Raw genomic sequence first — 19,748 nt, 5'->3', positions numbered from 1 at the left:
CAAACCTTTAGAGGCGAGTTAATGAAGCAAAAATGACAGTCGGATCAGATCCTCTAAGTTCCCGGTTAGAATTCATTTGATGACTTAAAGGTCAAAAGATTATATCTATGTTAAAACTCAACCAATCCTTTTTGAAAAATAAAGGAAGATCCTAATGACACGTTGAAACTACTGTTCTACTATATGAACAAATTTAAGATCCACTCACTCTCTTGTTCCTGAGCTTTTGACTGAATCGCACAGTCCTCCTCGACAGATGGAGTTTGCTCTGTTGTCGTTGAAATTCACCTCCAGGCCTTTTCATCCATGTTGACTTCAAAATTGATCTCGACAGTTAATTCTTGACCTTAATGTGCTGACTGTCGCTTAATGTGTTAATGAGGATCATGTGAAACGCTCAAATCAAATATTTAGTCATGTAGAACTTTTCAAAGCCGGGCTTACAAAGAGCTTCACCATCACAAAAAAACCCCAATAAAAAACATGTTAAAAATATTTAAACCAAGGGACCCTCGTCAGAGTTGGTCCTCCGGCTCTTGTCAAACTCATATTTATCCCAGTTTTAAATGCCAGACGTCTTTTGACCTGAAAACTGACTGGCTGAATAAACGCTGAGGGGTGTCCATGTGTACAGAAACGTACTGATAACAGAACTGATCAGCGTCCATCTGCCACATTGCTCTTCCATACTTCAGTGATGCAGACGGTTTTTTTATGAAGAACCTCTGATGGATCCTGTAAATATCTCGCAGGAGTAACAAGCCAGATGACTCTTCCACTTCATGTGACGTTAATGGAATTTATTAAATGTCACTCAGCGGCGACTGCGGACAAGTCGCCTCCAGCAGGAAGGATGAGCGTTTGCTCTGGTGTAATTAGATTGCAGTTAGTGTGTTTTGACACGTCTGTGTTTGAGTAGTTTTACATACATTAGCATAATTAAGTATGATGTTGGCACTGATGGAGTGTGTGTTTGCTTTCGTTTCGATGAGACGCTGTTAGAAGAGTCGTGCTCTCCGCTTCGTTTGTTGCGATGAATCCACACAGAGGAAGACCAGACGGGCGTCATCACTGCAGCGTGTGTGATTATTGATTATTCAGAAGACCACCTGATCTCTGGCTCCCCCAATATGTGACCCTTTACTGATTTCACTTTATCTGCAGTCCTCCTTCGTTACTTCTGGTCTTTATTTCCTCCTTTCTCAACTGATCTGAAGTCATGGAGATCCCCAAAACTGAAGAGTTCTATCCAACAGCAGAACTGAGCGGCTCTTCTTCACGATCAGTAATTGTACTTTCAGTAGTAACACATACTTTTCTCCACTGTCGCATTGTTACTTTTTCCTTTAAGGAGCATGTTAGATCACACATGACTCCCGGTTGGACACGTAGGGAAGAGATGGACAGACCTGTCTTAAAGGGGAGCCCTGGTCTCTTTCAAGGTCATCATCTAAATCAGGGCACTTATTTAAAAAGCAAACCCACTTGCTGTTTCTGGCTTTTTCTTGATTTTGTAACGTATATTTTGTGGTTTGTACAAATGTTTGTATTGTCTTCTCTGTCTCTTTTATTCCCTCACTCTCTTTACTTCCTCCTGTGAAGCACTTTGTATTTCCTGTTGTTTTGTAAAAAGTTTTACGTAACGTAACGTTTTCTTGCTGGTTTCTAACCAGTTTACTACAAATCACACAAACCTGCTGCTGTGTTTTAGAAACCTGGAGGTATTTTCTGTGTTATTTCAGACATCCAGACAGTTCAGACTATTTCCACTTATTCCTGCAGACTTTTGACACTTGCTTGTGTCGTATAATCAATCAAGTCTAAGTTATATTAGTGTTATAGTTTAATGCCGTGCTTATTGGATTATCATTATCTATGCATTACTATGTAAGCAGCATGTTAATGTTTAAGAAAAAGTACACAAGTGGAACTACAGTAAAGTAAAGAAGTACAGTAAAATCTAAACTCTTAAGTAAAGTAAAAGTACCTTAAAAATGTACAAAGCACAATACTTTGAGTGGAAATCGGTGGCTACAGGAACAAATAAACAGCAGCATGTATTTGAAGATGATGTACACATGATTTGTAGTTAAGCAGCTAAAATGAGCGGAAACATTCTTTTGGCCCTTTGAATAAAGTACTTTTACTACCTCCACTGTTGTTTGCCTTGAAATCGTGTCACATTGTGGAACCAGTGCTGGATGCTGTCATATGTTATTCAACAGGATGAGCCATCATCACAGGAATTTGGACTGAGGCCATTTCATGTTACGTAACACTCACTTAGCCACCGAAAGCATAACCCACGTGAGACAGAAAAGTTTCATACTTTGATGGAGTTTTGGTTAAAGTGGTTCATGTTTCTTGAGCCTTATGTCAGAAGGTTGTGCTGAGATTCACCTGGTCACTTGTTCCTCAGCGTATCGGCTGCTGGCTGTTTCCTCTGTGCTGTTGTGTAATATTGTATGTGGACTTTGTGAGTCCTTTCCAGCATAACCGCCTCTTTGCCTCTTTTACAGATCTCCGCACTACGCCTGCCCAGAGGTTATCAGGGTAAGTGCTCTCTTGGTCTCTCTGTGTTTCTGTCTCTCAGTAATAGCGGCTCCGACCGCACTCTCCTGAATGGCTCTTACATCACCGCTCCATCCTCTCTGCATTCACTGCGCTCGCTTCTCCGGTCTTGGCCCCTTCCCCCTCCTCTGAGCTGAAATACACTTTAAACACACTTAAAAGATTAGCTATTTGTCATGCAGTCTTGCATTTCTTTGTCCAGTTTGTTTCTGTATTTCCTCGTATTCCTGTGGACATGTTCACGCACACACACACACACACACACACACACACGCACACACACACACACACACACACACACACACACACACACACACACACACAAACACACACACACACACACACACACACACATAAAGAGCTTGACTTTACTCAGTATGTGTTTGGTTATATAATTTGCCTGAAACGGACGGGAAGGACATGTATCATGTGACATTTTATCTGATTTTAAACAGGTGAAATTCATATTTAAAATTTGAATATGATTGATTTTCAAAATAAATGTTACAAGAATATCACAGTAACACAGTGAGGAGTTATAATTCAGCAGCACCTTGACAGAAAGGGACAAAGCTTATGTCTACGTTTGCCTTTTGGGAAATAGGAAATGACTAACTGACATCCAGTACACCAGAAAAAGAAAATTCAAACACTTCATCCCAAAATAAGTCCTGCAGTGCAGTCGGCAGGAATATCCGCATGTGGATGGATCTTTGCATTAAGGTGCCGAGGCTCAGAGCAGTCGAGGGGATTTGCAGTTTGGGAAACAGCCTCAGAGTGATTGTTGCAAACACTTCTGTTTGTTTTTGAGTTTATGATGTGAGGCTCATCTCTGTCTGTCTTCACCAGGGAGAGAAGTACGACGGGAGGAAAGCAGATGCATGGAGCTGTGGAGTCATCCTCTTTGCACTTTTAGTGGTGAGTGACGGCTGCTGCGCCAAAACAGCTGCAAATAAACTGACCTTGTTCCTGAAAGTGGGACTAAAACAGGCTTCAGGTTGTGCCTGACGTCATTAAAAGAGCTCCAGTCAAAGCTCAGATTTCTGGCGTGAAAACAGGTGGATGGAAACGAGCTTGATGTTTCGTGCTCTCACATATGAGTCTATCTCAGTATACGCACAACTCTTCATTTAGCAAGGAGTTTACCTGCATCCAAGTAAACGCGCTGGACGGCTTTCAAATGTCTCGATTCCTTTATAACTTCACTTAATCTATTTGAACCTTTGCTGAAGGTAACTGCTTAGCTCCAAGTTAGCTACCCAGGCTAAATTATGTGGCTTACTTGGAAGGTTAAAATGTGGACCTGCAGTGTACATACTGTACATCCTGGATGCTTCAGATTCAGTCGTTTCTTTGGGGAAAAGTGATATTTACATATGTAGCGTAGCTGCAGGACGTATAACTGGACTGATAGCTCTTTTAGACTTTCCCCCTCAGAGTGTATTAGCCGATTTGTAATTCAAATTATGCTGTCGCAGGAGAACCCGGTCTGATGCAGTGTTGCAGGGGGAAGAGAAGGAGAAGTTGATCTAGTTTGTTCCTGAGGCAAATATTTATGCTGAATGAACTCTTTATTTGTGAAGCAGTTGTTCCCAGCAGAGTATCCAAGGTGAAGAGGGAGGTCACTCAAAACAAACTACCTGACAACAGCACTTTTCAATGGAATGGAAAGGTTAACATCCAAATACAGCAGCAGGAACTTATGTTATCGTTAATACTGGAGGCCACTGCATGAAGGCAACATGTGAGCGTGAGAGCTGAAGACCTGCCGGCCCCTTCACAACCAGCCTGTGTTTCTTACACCAGGTGGGCTAGATTAAAGATGGGATGCTGGAAACGTGTTATGTACCATTAAAACATTGAAACCGAATGACATTGAAATGAAATGAGTGCAGATATGAAACTTAACTAACACGCCTTCATCATCTAACTTGTCAGCATGTGTTCGTCTGTCTGGCCACCGACAAACATTTTCCCAAAACAGAATCAAATCTGTAAAACTGAATTTCACACCCAGACGAGCTTTAAACTTCCATCAGCTGTGAAAAAAGGATGGATTATGACTGAGGAGGAGGAGGAGGAGGAGGAGGAGGAGGAGGACTCAATGACGCAGCTCAGCGTTAAACCATCCAGAGATAAATCTTTCATGTAAAATTCCCACAAAACAAATGATCGACACATAGCTGGCTGGAATCAAACTCTGGACATGTACAGAACTTTACAACGAAGAAGAAAATGCAAAGTAGATCATTAGATAAAGAAACAAATATGCAAATAAGTACTATTGTCACTAATATCGATTATTTTAGCCACGTTAGCGTCAGGATGCTACGGATGGTAAAGCCATTGTCGGTCCAGCACTTTGCTTCATGATGTACTGCTTTTCACTGTGGGAATCATCAGCAACGTCAGCATGTTAGCATGTTATACATCACAAGCAGCAAATGCGACAAAGACAAGAGAGTGTGTGTTGTTCCATGTGCACACATGCGTGTTCTTCTCTTGATGAAGACGGAGCACGTAACACACTCATCATGTGAAGATAAATCTCTCCACTTGTGTCGTTTTGACTTCCCACGCTGTGTCAGCGGCCATCTGCCTCCGTCCTGCTCCTTTTCAATGAGGAGGAAACGGTATCAGTCATCACGTCACTGAGCGCGCTCCCCAGCTGGAGAGCAGAGGCAGAGCCGGCTGGCTGCGGTACAAACTGCTTCATCATCACTGACTCTGATGACCGATATCTCTCACAAACTGCTTCCAGTCCTCTTCTTCCTCAAAATGCAGATGATCTCTCAGCGAACACCTGACGGGTGTCGGCGACGGGGCGGTTTGATGCCTCAGTTTTCTTATCTCCAGCTTCTTTTGCTGTGTTTGTCTGAGAGCTCTCAACAACTGCTGGCCACAGAAGATACTGTAGACATTCACAAGCCCTAGTGGATTATCCCTAATGATTGTCGTGACCCCCTGACCTTTCCTCTAGTGCCACCTTCAGGCAGGAACCCACTTTGGTCCATGAGATTGTCTTGAATTAGCTGTGGATCATCATCATCTTGTGTGTTTTGGGAACGTCCAACCTCTCCTGCAGCGCCACCATCAGTCTACATTATTCATCGCTACACAAACGTTTCTAATTCTCAGGAAAATACCACACTGGAACAAATCATCAGGTGATACACAGTAAAATATAAACACATTGCATACATATACTTCATATGTACATACTAAAATAGAATAGAATAGAAAAGTAAAATTAATAAAGGGATGTGAGAAGTACAAGTTATTGTGCAACACATGAGTGAAAGGAAGTCTTATCTGTGTTACTGTATACTGTTACTATGCTACAGCACAAAAACTGTACCACACAAGCATAAATATATAAAGTTTGAATGAAGAATGGATGAAATGTCCAGGAATAGTTCTAGAAATAGTTTGAGTTATATGATAATGGTGTCCGATCATAATTCCTGATCCGCTCCGGAGTCTCGCAGCGAGAGATGTCCGCTGGACTCTGAGGGGGAATAAACGTCGTATACTGAAGGAGCTGTTTCTCCTTTTCAAAACGTGTTATTGGTTTGTTGCAGCTGCACAGACGACGTGGTGTATATACATGAACGTGAATATCTTTAGATGAATCTAAATGTCACCATCCTCCTCTCCTGCTGCTCCAGGGCGCCCTGCCTTTCGACGATGACAACCTGAGGAATCTTTTGGAGAAGGTGAAGCTGGGAGTTTTCCACATGCCACACTTCATCCCTCCAGATTGTCAGAACCTTCTGCGCGGTATGATTGAAGTGGACGCCAGCAAGAGGTTCACGGTAAGCGCCCCTCCCCGCCCCGCCCCGCCCCGTCTGGCTGCAGGGCAGGACTGGGCTGAACTCTTCCATCAGTAGACCCGTGCTCAGTTTGTATTCCTACAGTCTGGTCTGTTGCCTCAGGGGCTGCTCAGGCTAAATTTAGCAGAGTTGCACCGTGACTGGCCCTGCAGCTGCAGTGCTGCATAAAATCTTTTCATCTCGGGCCGAGAATGGTTTTGGCTGAGAATAGAAACATCTCAAAAATAACAAAGGGTGTATTTAGATAATGTGCCGTCACTTATGTTTTGTCTGCAGTTAGTTTGAAATCGTATAAATGACGCAGTTCACCTTAAAGGGACAGTCGTCCGTGACTCTGACCTAAACTCACCTGCTGCTAAATATAACACCAAACGTTTCCAACAGAGGTCCTCGTTGAGTCAGAGGACAAATTAAAGGTTTTGTAGAATCAAATGTTACTGGAGTAAGTCAGCTCTGTAATAGACATCTATAACCTTGTTGAAGGAGTTTGAGTTCCTGACATCTGCTCGGCGCTGTAGACGTTGAGACAGACTTTTGGTCCTTGTGTGACCCCGTCATGTTTTAGTTCAGCTTTATTCAACTTCATGAGTTCAACACTTTTAGAGGACTGAACAAAAACATGAAATTAGTCCTGAAGTGCCGTAACAAACATGCAGAAACACGTCACGCCAGGGAAAGTCTGTTCAACATAAGCATCTTACCATCTTAATGTTTATTTCCTCTTCTGATTTCTGTTACAGTTAGAGCAGATCCAGAAGCACACGTGGTACCTGTAAGTATCCACCTGTCCATGTTTTTCCTGTTTCTGTCCTTCTTTGAGAGTTTGTATGCATGTCCACGTCACGGGAGTTGATAAAAGAAAAATGCAGCGGCAGGTAATGCAGAATAATGATCCCCTCATCAAAGGCAGGTTTTGAAACGTCTGATGGAGGCCTCTCGGAGAAGAAGCAGGACCATTAGTCTTGAGAGTGAGAGCTCTATTTGTTAAGAAGCTGAGAGGGCAGCTCAAACATCAGGACACTCCAGCTCCTAATGGACCTCTGATCTCTAATGGATTTACTATTTCTGGGTTTCAAAAAGCAGAATTCTGTTATTAATTTGAAATTACACTGACGGCTCAATCAAAGCATCAGTAAAGTGAAATTTTGCTTTTACTTTAACGTTACCAGCACTTACAGTTTGAGACGTCTGTCACTGGGTTTACTACAGTTTGGGTCCTGTTTCTGTGGTTTTGTCCATCAGTCCCATCAGTAATAACAACAGACATCAGACTCCAACAGCACGCTGACGTCACTACACAGAAGTCAGACTGGTGTGAAAACTGCGAGCCATGTTTACAACAGACAGTTTGTTCTCTCCTCCCGAAGACGTGTCTCTGACCCATCAGACGTCTTTTTAGCGTCCAGCTGTAAACCGTGAACCTGGCGAGTCCTGTGTTACTATCACTGATGGAAACGAGGGCAGAAGTGACAAAAATAAAACCCAAACTGTAATAAAATGGATTGGATTAGATTAAAAGTTACAAAACGCCACAAGGCCTGAGAATCACTGATTCTTTTAATTAACTGGGACACCAGTTGTGACCAGTTCAACTGAAGAGTGATCATTTTATTTGTTATCCCTTTATTATTATAATTATTATTATTAATGTCTTATTATGTTATTATTGTTACGTTGTAGGAAATATTCCAGAAAAGAAAGTAAAGGAAGGTGATTTAGTGTCGTAGAAACGTGTTCTGCCTTCCTCTCATAAATTATTGCCCGAGGCCTCAGATTGAAGTTTAATAAGTATATTAACTTCAAAAGGAAGCAGGAGCGCTTTAGCATGATGGCTATGCAGCGTTTTTGTGTATGACCTGATTATAATCTCCGTAATTATACTGATTACTTGTTACTGGCCCCAGGTGGTATTATGTATGGTATTATTCATTTATTATATATTAGTATTATTAGTATTATCAGAAAAGTGACAGAATAAATTGCACTGACATTATTCTTCATACTCACGTCATTATAGTTCACCTCTTTTTACATTTTTTCTACTTATATTCTACTTATTATTTTTTTATAGTCACACCCTTTTATTACTCAGGTGAATCCCACGCTCTTAATATCAAGGTTGAAATGTATCCCACTGTTCCCTTTATTGATCCTGTCAGTGTGGATTGTTTTGTATTCGTCGAGTTGCCCTGGAAGCAACAATCTACAGACACTGTTGCCACGCTGCATATCCGTCATGCTTTAGTGCTCCTGCTTCCCGCTCAGGTTGTTATACTTGTTTGCTTGCTTATCAGGAAGTCATGTGCAGTAGAGCACGCCTCCCTTCAGGTTTCAGCTACTTAATGTGCTCTATTAGAGGTGTCCCCCACCCTAACATGATTCACATTTTGAGGGAAATCATTTGTTCTTACAAGAAAGGTCTTCAAAGGCAAAAGCTGCCAGCTGTTGGCAACATAAGTCTAAATTTCTCTACATGAAAAAACGGCTAAGCTCAGTGCCAGTCGGGGCTCCTCGGTTAGCTGCATGTGTTGCGTTGCAGAGCTGGAAAGAACGAGCCGGAGCCGGAGCAGCCCGTCCCCAGGAAGGTGGCCATCAGGATGCTGGCCTCAGCCGAGGAGATCGACCCCGACGTCCTGGAGAGCATGCACTCTCTGGGCTGCTTCAGAGACAAGGACAAACTGACCAAAGACCTGCTGTCTGAGGAGTGAGTGAGGGGGAGGAGGAGCAGATTAAAGGGGGGGGTGGTGGTGGGGGGGTATGAGACGGATGAGGAATTGTCAGTTTGATGAATTCTTCTATTTAATGTGTCTTGTGATGATGGAGCATCTCACTGTCCCGCTCTTAACCAATGGGCGCTCTCTGACTGTCGTCTCTCTCCAGTGACAACCAGGAGAAGATGATCTACTTCCTGCTGCTGGACCGTAAGGAGAGGTATCCCAGCCACGAGGACCAGAACCTGCCGCCACGCAATGAGATTGGTATGCCAGTCCAGCTGAATGAAACACAGCAACAAACAAAAGAGACTTATTTTGAATTGGTAGCTCATGATTCTGTACAATGATTCTGACATCATCCTTTTAGGGTTTCAACATTTCTTCAACTGATAAAAGGAATGAAAGCACCTTTTCTTTAATCGCTGATAAATAGACTTTTGACGATTTGCTTTTCTGACTAGTTTCTGTCTTTGTGTTATCCCTTCGTTGACCTTTGACCCCTGACCTGACCCTGGCCTCGCTCAGCAGACCCTCCCAGGAAGCGCGTGGACTCGCCCATGCTGAGCCGCCACGGTAAGCGGAGACCGGAGAGGAAGTCCATGGAGGTGCTGAGTGTCACGGAGGGAGGATCTCCGGTACCGGTCCGACGAGCCATCGACATGGCGACCCACGGTCAGAGGTAAGAGGTGGAGATCTGCACGTGTGCTCATGAGCATGGACAAACATGTCTGACACACACACACAGGTCCATCGAGAGTATTTGCTGTTGTTCAAAGTGTAACTGATGATGGTTATTATCAGCTCTGATAAATAATGTATTTAATCCCAGTTCAGCGAAGTTCGGGAAGGAGGTGCAGCTCAGCAGCACTTCATCAACATCTGACTGGTCCTTTCTCAAATTGATGTCACATACGCCGTCTGTTTGCCCTCAGTGCGACCTCAGTCCAGTTCTTGTCCTCTGTGAGGTCTGTCCACAGTTGTAAATCCTTCCCTCCTTCGCCGAACTGCGGTTAAATACATGACGCATCATTCTCGGTTCAAGATGTGCAGTACGTATCACACGAGACCTGGCCTAAACTCCTGTTTCAGCCTCTCTGCCAGAGACTAACCGAGTGCTCTTAGCTCTGGTGGAAAATCATAACAACTGTTAAAATGCATGAACAGGATTCTCAGGTTTGTGCTTCGTGTGTGTGAAGTGTGCATGGAGCATGCAGTCAAAGAGGACAGGAGGCATCCTGGTTCAAGAAGCTCTGAACCTGAAATGTATTTGGCAAGTTGGTGCATAAAGTGACTGCTGATGTTTGTGTTGTTGGGACCAACAGAATGCAGGAGGCTGTAACTCGGACAGTCAGGGTTTATCAAAGAGTCCTAATGTCTGAAAAGGACCGCTCTGCATCTCGCATGCCAAACCTTGATTTTTCTTCTCAGTTATGGAGCAATTTATGTAAATCAGGTGGCACAAACAAAACAAACTCAATGAAACCTGGAAGTGGAAGCTGCATGCTTCACCTTTATATATATATATATATATATATTACATGTATAATCCTTTGTACCCTGAAGTACCTTTAAAGGCAAAAACTATTCCAGAGTTCCCTTCATGTTTCAGTCCACTTACTGAAACTAATTCACTGTAGTGTTTTCATTTTTGTCCAGTCGGCCATTTGTTCTTCTTCCTGAATGATCGAATCGGCTGTTAGTCACGTCTCATAATCAGCTTCCCGTATGAGCCTTCTTCTGCCGTCCAAATCAGCAAGAGAGTTTTTTATTGGTTCCTCCTGAAACTATTATACAAACGACCATGAAGAACTTTGCATGAGTATTTTCTGCTGTGGTTGAGGTTTAGTTACGTTTGGGCAACTAAAACAACTTAAGTTAGGTGAAGATCATCGGCCTGGCTAAAACAAACATTCACTGTTGGTAGGACATGACACCTCCAGTCACACTGTTTGTACAGGCAACCATCCAACACCACCTCCTCCTCCCTAATACTCCCTAATACATTTAGCTGAACTCCCTCTGCCTCTGCTGTATGCTGTCGAGAAGGGTTAGCTGTGATGTAAAGTACACACTAACACAGTTAATGAGCATATAAAACCTGTTTGTGTTCACTAACTGAGTGACTTCAGGCAGTCGGTGTTTGTTGTGTTTCTGAACTGCATCTATGAATATTAGTATGTGGACAACATTAAATGTACATATCTAATGAAGACTGAAACGGAGAGGCGTCATTCTCTCTCCGCAGCATCATGCAGCTCGCTGAGTAACAGCCTGGGATTTAGAAGTTTTTCAAAGTACTTTGACAGACAGTGAACGAGTAAAGAGTCGTGATGTAAGGCAATACAGTAAACACTAAATAAAAGATGGACCATAAAAGATTAAAAGAAAAACATAAGAAAAGATGAAGGATGACGTGACATTACATAAAAGCGTGTGGATGAAGGTTTGGTCAGAGGTTGAGCCGAGGTCAAACTCCTGAATCTGCATTCATCTGACTGTCATGAGCTCCTCTGAGAGGGCCGGTCAGAGCGCTGCGACATTCATGAAGAAGAAGAAGAAGAGTTTTACCGTCCACCTCCTCCAGGTCAGCTGAGCCTTCATAATCTTCATCATTTAAACTCTTCAAAGTGAGACTGAGTCATTTCACACAAATGACATCTGTACAAGCAGAGCGACAGGAAGTCAGATCTGCATTCAAGTCGGGATAGAATGTGGAGCTGAGGCTCAGACAGCAGAGACAGTTTGACTGATGGTAGATATACTGTATGTGTGTGTATATATATATAAAATATTTGGCATGTATGGTGTGTTCAGGGACAACAGACAGAGTTAGGATCCAGATAAATACTGCTGATTAACACTAATAAGATGGACCTTTAGTTCTTAAATGTTGGACTGAATTGCCGTTGGAAGTGTTTTGTTTTAAACTATCTGAACATAAAGTCGGCAGGTTTCATCCTGGGGAGGCAGAAACACCAGATGTAATGTTTATAGAGTCAAACATCCCTTAAAGGCCCTGAACACACACACAGGTGTTCCACTTGTTCTGGCTAATGAGACGTCTGCTCAGGTTGAAGTTGGACAGAATACTGATGAAGACGCTGATGTGCTATATATACCACAGACTGTATGTCGAGTGTGAAACCATTCGGCAGCTGTGTATTTCACAACGGCTCTCCGAGCTTCTTTCTATGTTCTCTTTCCTGCGTTGTTTATTCCCCCTGATGTTTTGTTCTCAGGATTGAGCATCATTTCATTCAATAAAACGTTTCTGAAGTAGGAAAAAATTATCATTTACAAAGCTCATGAGCTCGATAACGGGACAGTAAGTTCACCCAGTATTTGACTCATGTCTCCTAACTGTGTGTAAACCAGGTCTCAGGTGGATCAGCTTGTAGTGTAGCATAGCATAGCATAGCAAGGCGTAGCTGCTGGCTGCTGTGCTGTTATTACATCACTGAGGGTCTCTCCTCGCAGATGAGTGATTCAGCAGAGATAATAAACCTGAACATCACGTGTAAACAAGTTCCAGCAGATGGAAACATACAGTTTCTGCGTGTTGAATGTCCCACTGACTCGAGCATGACCCATGAATGTGTTCCTCCTCCTGGTTTTTGTCCTCTGATTTTCAGTCTGTGCATGTGCTGAGTTCTGGTGTTGCTCTTTGTGTCATGGTGGATTTTTTTTTTAAAGTTAAAGTTCTGTTTGTTTTTTAGTGCTGCATGCTGTACATTAGGATTCCCCTTATGTGACTGCCTTTCTGTCTGTCTCTTGATTTTCTGTCTGCCCCCTTTTTAGCAAATCTGTTTTCAGTAAAAGCTTGGATATCACAAACGCTAACTGCAGCAAGGAAGAAAGGTATTGGTCGGCTCCGTTCGTCGTGTTTCCTCAGTTTGTATGTCGTGTCAGATCCATCGTGTTCCTTCGTTTTCACCCTCCATTAGTTTAGTTTTGTGTCTTTGTCTTTCACTTTTAAATGTAGCATGTTATTTTAGCTCTCTCTCTATTAGAAGTAACCTGTTAACATACGTCACTGTAGAAATCTGTCTTTTACATTTCCTTTTACTTTCCAACAAAAATGAAACAATATGTAAGTAAAACATCAGAGATCACATGATGTTACAAACAACAAATCTCAGAAATCTGCAGAAAAACGCAGAAAATCTGCAGTTCTGTGAAATGATTTGAACCTGTTTTCAAGAATAACTTGAAACAAGACAAAAATGGCTGCTTTGTAAAATTTAAAATGTGACTTTATTGCCTTAGAAACAGGTTCAAATGATGTCGCTGGCAGAGTTCATCACTGTGTTTAGTCATCACAATAATCGTTAAGTTGTTGTTACTTTGAGCAGTTTACGCAGTACGTCCGTGTTTTATTCAGATACTCAGTGCTGATACTTGACTTGCGCGGGACACTGTAGTCTATGAAGTGGCCCGAAGTGCTGCCAACAACAACCACACCGCTCTCCATACCGTATTACCTCATTACCGCTCAATCACAGGGCGCCGTTTGACCCCCGACGTCTGCAGAGCTTTTTAGCCTCTTTCAGCTGCTAGTTTCAGCACATGTCCTGTCCGTGATAAAGCCAGTGTACAGCACTCAGCAGCAGACAGACACCGTCAGAGACGAGCTGCCGAAGAGACAGTTATTTCTCTCAGGAGTTGATGGAGAACAAACCAGAGCTAAAAGGAAAAAACAAAGCAATTAACACGACTTCAGGTTTATTCCCACGTATGAATGTTGCCCTGATAAAACATGCGATTGCATTTTACTGGTTTGGTTGATTTTTAATACATATCTGATCTGTGTTTGATCTCTTTCACCAGACAGTGAAAAGCATCAGCATTAAATTAGATCCAAACAGCTTGTTAGCAACACACATATTCGAGGTAAATGAACAGTAAGACTGGATCTGTGTGTTTACTGGAGAGAAGCAGCAGAACATTTTCTTCTCTGTGAAATCAGGAAAATAGCACACTCTCCTCTTTGACGTTACTCCCTCAGCCCTCGGGGGCCAAGAGAATTTTTAGGTCAACTTTTCCTTCTCTGGCTCCCCCTCCTTCCTTCCTCCCTTCCACCCATCTTCTCTCCTCATTGTCTGTGTGAGTGTGTGTGTGTGTTTGGGGGGGGGGGTATGTTTGTTTGTGCCAGTCTGTTGGAGAGGTAATTCTCATCGTTCGTGCCGTCTCCAGCCTCCCTGTGTGGCTGACCTTGCGCCGGGGAAACACAGTTTGTCGATGTATTCGCGGCCCTGATGGAGATTAGCATAAATTAATTGCAGATGGAGCACAAACAGGAGATGGAAATGAGGCTCTCACGCCCTCTGAATCGTCCTTTATCTCGCTCATCATCTAATTGGGGAGATCCATAAAATGAAGCTTGTTGCGTTCTCCTCTGACGCTGCCTCTCTAACACACATCGCCAGCGATAAACCACGAATTAATTTCCAGATTTCAAAGACGAGCCGGCACCAGCTTCCTGATTGCGGACTGGACGGGTGTCTCACTTAACGAGTCGCGTGTTAATAGAAGCTCCTGTCTGAAGTGTCTGACGGTGTGGAGAGTCTCCTCACCATCATTACTGGAGCGTCGCTGTGTGCTGGCAGCCGCTCGCTTCCTCAATATTAGATACAGAACGCATGACTCTGATCAGCAAAAGGTGATTTTATTATTTTGCCTGGTGATAATTTACATTTTTCTTGTTGTCAACAAATCCAATGAAATGACATTAAGAAGAATATAGAATAACACCAACAGACACTGTGAATAGAATCATTTTTACCAGTTTTACCATCAGTCATCTATCACATGTTAGCTGACTGAAGCTACAGTCGCTCAGATTCCCCTCAATGATTAGTTAGTAGATCGTGTTAAAGGCGCTCTGCTTACATTCAGTGTTACTCACCAAAACTCCACAGGGAACCTTCAAATACTAGATTCACACAACTTTATTGTTCTGTGAGACAATGGACACAGTACAACGAAAATCACTATATAGAATTACGAATGCATTCATGCAATTTGAATTGTAGATTTATAACCTACATGATACATAAAGTCCATGTGAGCATAAATAAAAAGTGGTTTACACGAGTATTTACAGGGAGATGTCACATGGATTGGACTTAACATATATTTCATTATCCTGCTGTAGATCATACGACACCATAGTGTCACTAAAGACAGAAATCCAAACGTGAAAAACACGAAGGCCAGGCCCTGAAGGACGACTTGCTCTCTAAAACAACAACAACAAAAACAATCAGGAGACATTCGCCGCATCACTAAACTGGTTTCAACACGATCGACGCGATCTTCTTCATCTGTCAGTCGTTCCATTCATGACTTTGTACGGAGACGACGCTCAGAGAAACACAAACGCCTTTTACAACATGTCCCGTGACGGGTTATTGTGAGGAACAAGAGAGACACAAAGGAAAGAGGCAATCACAGTTACAATGAAGATTATATTAGAACAAAATTACCACCATTACTGCTGAACACGTTCATGGGCTCCGACTGAAAACTGTTTTGAAGTCGTCTCATGTGACGACGACGACAACAACACAGCTGCTGATTTAATGCCAGTGATGTCATCCCTCCTGTGTGTGTGTGTGTGTGTGTGTGTGTGTGTGTGTGTGTGTGTCTTCAAGCATATTTAATTATGATTTACTGTTTTCATTTTTCACTTCCAACAAAGCCAAATTGTCTATGGGCAATTAAATCCCAAAGTCCTCAAAGACATCAGCAGGCTGTATGGTCTTTGGTAAAAGTGTGTGTGTGTGTGTGTGTGTTAGTGTGTGTGTGTGTGTGTGTGTGTGTGTGTGTGTGAGTGAGAGGGGTGATCCAGAAAGAGATGCCATTTGGATAAAATAGAGAGAGGAGGAAGGAGGGAGACATGAAAAATTAATGATACGTAAATGAAAAATGGAAAAGCTCATGAAGAGAAGAAAAGAGAAACAGTGCTAATGAATTTTACAGTGTGTGTGTGTGTGTGTGTGTGTGTGTGTGTGTGTGTGTGTGTGTGTGCGCGCACGCTGACATGTCTGAACTATTTATAGATATTGACTTTGACCCAGGATGTTGCTCGTGTCTGAGTGTTAACAGGAATCACCCCGTGTGTGATGACTCTGACTCTCTTAACCAGACGTGTTAGCCACACACAAGCTAACATCCGCTACGAACTGTGGACACAGAAAGCCACTGCAGGCTCTGTTCACGCTGCGCACCCTCTGTGGGCAGCCTCGCTCTGTGGATGTCGCTGTCGTTCTGTCGGTTCAACATTTTATTCCAGACTAGAAAATCTGTTGGATGGACGGCCACGAAGTTTAGCACAGACATGCGCGTTCCTCAGAGGATGAACCCTAAAGAAGTTGGTGATTCCTTCTTATCCAAGTTGCTGTTCTGGGTGTTTAGATGCTAACAAGGTTCAGCTGATTAAAACGTTCACTGATCTGGGTTTGATTGATCGTCAGTGAGACATGCGGCTGTGTGAGGTTGATGTGAATAAAACTAAAATACACTAAACTAAACACTTTGTGAAGTCGGCGGTAAAGAGTGAGGACCAGAGGAGAGCGAGAGGGACGACGTCTCGTCTGAGTTCACTTTAGTTTTTCTAAAACAACTACACACAGAGGTTTGGGGAAGGTGTGTGTGTGTGTGTGTGTGTGTGTGTGTGTGTGTGTGTGTGTGTGTGTGTGTGTGTGTGTTGTGTACTGTGCAGTTTATTGTGTGTTGATTTTACTTTGTGTGTGTTTGTGTAGATCGCGGTCCATCAGCGGAGCGTCCTCCGGTCTGTCCACCAGTCCTCTCAGCAGCCCCAGGGTAAGTGTCTGTCCTTCCCACCCACTGATCGGTCTCCCACAATGCACCTCACTGACTGGCTCTGCTGGTATGTTGTTACGCTCACACACAGATCTCCATTCACTTCTCATCAGCAGCTCATACACACTCCACTGTGGCCTTCAGTGAAAGCCTGTTGGACGTCACGTAGCATGCATACCTGCAAGACATGTCCGAATCGATTTGATGAGTGAGGAAGGTCAGAATGTAAATGACTGAAAGGTTAAATCTGATTAGATTAGGGTACGCAGTGTCATCAAATTATTATCAGTATTATCAAAAGAAATATTTGTAAGGGGAAATAAAAAACACCCCAAATGTCCTAAACAGTGCATGAAACACTAAAGTATGACGGGTCATAGTGGAAGTGACCTCATAGTTTTAGTAATGACCTTTAACCTTTAGCTTCTGTTGCCACTTCAAAGTGGAAGTTAAGGTAAAACGTAAGCAGCTCTCAGCTGGAGGTTTATTAGCTCCACTAACCTAAAACTAATGCAGTCTGATGCAGTAAATCTTCCCTTCATGAAGGTTCGGAGGTGTTGAACGAACGTTACGGTCCTTTTAGAGGCTGTTTAAGATCCTGCGTTAAACTCAGAGGTGTTTATCAACGAGGGCAGGCAGAAACGTGAATTGTATTTTAATAGCTTTTAAATAATAAATATATAATTGCAGTGTCGAAACAAACAGGTCTAATAGAGTAGTTCAGATGCTGGACTCTGAATGATTAATGAGAGTAAGACACAGGTTAAGACTGTTATTTCTTTGTGGACATGTTATATCAGACTCATTATTATTAATATATATATACATATGAAAATAATAAATGAGAATTAGAAGCTGAACCATCGGCTGCTGTCAGGCTGCACTGTACGTCACGCAGCTTTAGATGAAGCGGGACCGGATCCATCGGAGGCCAGACACCAAACTCCAGATGAGATCCGGCGATTTAATGTCCACACAGAACAGATTCTCATGCAGCTGCAGATTAGCTGAAGCCACGCATGTTTAACGCCAACCCTCAGCAAGGACACGGGCGGTGTGTCATCAAACAGTCGCTCTCTTGTGAAGGCACGCAGGAACTTTTACTTTATAATGAATGTCATTGTTTTATTCTTCAAGGCACGTTAGACTCTCCTTATCTGTTCATTTGTTTAATTATGTAGAGTTTCAAAAGGAATGGAGAAAAGTCACGCAAGAACATTTTCCTGTGAGCTTTGCTTGTACGAGCTTTGCTGTAGAAGACTGTGGAACAGCATCCCCCTCCCCATCAGATCTGCCCCCTCTCTTTCAAGTCCCGGCTCAAAACAAACTTCGTGCTCTGGTCTGTGCAGCACTTTGGTCAACGTGTGTTGTTTCAAACGTTCCTTATAAATACATCTGAATTGACTTGAGTGTTCCAAGATGGCAAACTTGATAATTGCCACCTGTTCGTGAGGACGTGCGTGTTTGTGAGATTTGATCATGAGCATGACTGACAGCCTCAAATTACCATTCAAGGCTTCTAGAAAATATTCCAGCTGTCAACGTGTCATTGCAGAACGCCGTACAAATAGTTTGACATGGAGTTAGACATCGATCAACATCACGTCTCTGAGGCTCTTGGAGGGTGAAACTCTTTACATCGTCACGTCAAAATAGCAAAAGAAAGAAATAGAGTTGTCAAACATCTCTGTAAATTTGCAAACGATGATGCACATCACGCTGAAAGGGAAACTCGACTCAACACACAGTCGATCCAAAGTGCTTTACAGGAGAAAGACAGCAGCAGGTTTACTCTTGAGAGGAACGAGACAAACAAGTGAACAGAATATTTATCTTAACGTTAAGTTTATTTTTCTTTGTTTAGCATTTTGTGGAGTCTAACCAGGGATGTTGTGGTTCTACTTGAACTGCTCCACTATTTTATCACGTTCATCATGTCTGTGTAACGGCTTTGGTCCGGTCTGAGGAGAAAAACTGACTGGACATGACTTGAACGATCTGTTTGTACGAGAGGTTCTTGCATGAGGCCCAAAGTGATAGAGATGTGTTAAGAATGAACTTCTGGTGTTAACAGTCTCACACACACACACACACACACACCTTCCCTGTCCATCGAAACAACATGAGCGTTTCACTTCATGTAAAGCAGTCCTCACACATGCTCTCTGCTGCTGTTCTGAGAACAGCCTGACAGGTCACCTCAGGTCTGCTCTGCTGCTGCTGTTTGTCCAGCTGTGGGTTCAAACTGTTCTGACCTGTCTGATCAGTGATCTGCTCATTCATTCCACAGCATTGTGCATCAGCACTGTGCATGCACTCTGGCCGCTTTCCCAGGTGGAGGGTGAAGCTACATCCGTTAGCTTTCAAGCTGGTTCACTCGCTGGTAATTAGGGATGCACCGATGTATCGGACAGAAATCAAGAACACGTTCTGTCGGCTAGAATCCTAATTTGAAGGGAACGTAAAGAATGTGTAGCCGGTGATTCTGTCGCTCTATTGGATGTGATTGATTAGTTGGTTTTAGTTCAGCTGTCAGACACAAAAATGTATTTCTCAGATGTCAGGAAAATGATTTACGTTGTAGGAATGCACTTTAAAGCCAGACAAAAAAAATGAAAAGTTAAATTCATGAGCAATAAAACAAACTATTGCTCTATTCAGCAAACTCAGTGGGGTTAGCAGACGTACTTCTGTATGACCAGCAGCTCATAACGGCTAATGTTAACAAGCTGTAGGTAAATACTGCTGTGTAACTGACATTATTGAGACAACTGACTTTATTAAGGGAAAGTCAATGTCTCTTCAT

The 19,748-nt window shown here is 42.9% G+C and overlaps 1 protein-coding gene across 1 annotated transcript in view; it reads left to right on the top strand.

Moving 5' to 3' along the window:
* LOC139303391 (serine/threonine-protein kinase BRSK2-like) overlaps positions 1-19,748 on the top strand; it is a 103,521-nt gene that overhangs the window by 72,561 nt on the left and 11,212 nt on the right. Inside the window, exons 6-14 of the mRNA XM_070927227.1 lie at positions 2,520-2,553; positions 3,421-3,489; positions 6,240-6,386; positions 7,145-7,176; positions 8,944-9,108; positions 9,285-9,382; positions 9,644-9,797; positions 12,917-12,976; positions 16,882-16,942. Coding sequence (XP_070783328.1) covers positions 2,520-2,553; positions 3,421-3,489; positions 6,240-6,386; positions 7,145-7,176; positions 8,944-9,108; positions 9,285-9,382; positions 9,644-9,797; positions 12,917-12,976; positions 16,882-16,942 — 820 coding nt within the window. The remainder of the gene's footprint in view (positions 1-2,519; positions 2,554-3,420; positions 3,490-6,239; positions 6,387-7,144; positions 7,177-8,943; positions 9,109-9,284; positions 9,383-9,643; positions 9,798-12,916; positions 12,977-16,881; positions 16,943-19,748) is intronic.

The sequence above is a fragment of the Enoplosus armatus genome, chromosome 1, assembly GCF_043641665.1.
Source record: "Enoplosus armatus isolate fEnoArm2 chromosome 1, fEnoArm2.hap1, whole genome shotgun sequence".
In the NCBI taxonomy this organism is placed as follows: domain Eukaryota; kingdom Metazoa; phylum Chordata; class Actinopteri; order Centrarchiformes; family Enoplosidae; genus Enoplosus; species Enoplosus armatus.
The sequence above is the reverse complement of the archived record's forward strand: the minus strand, read 5'-3'. Positions and strand labels throughout refer to the sequence as shown.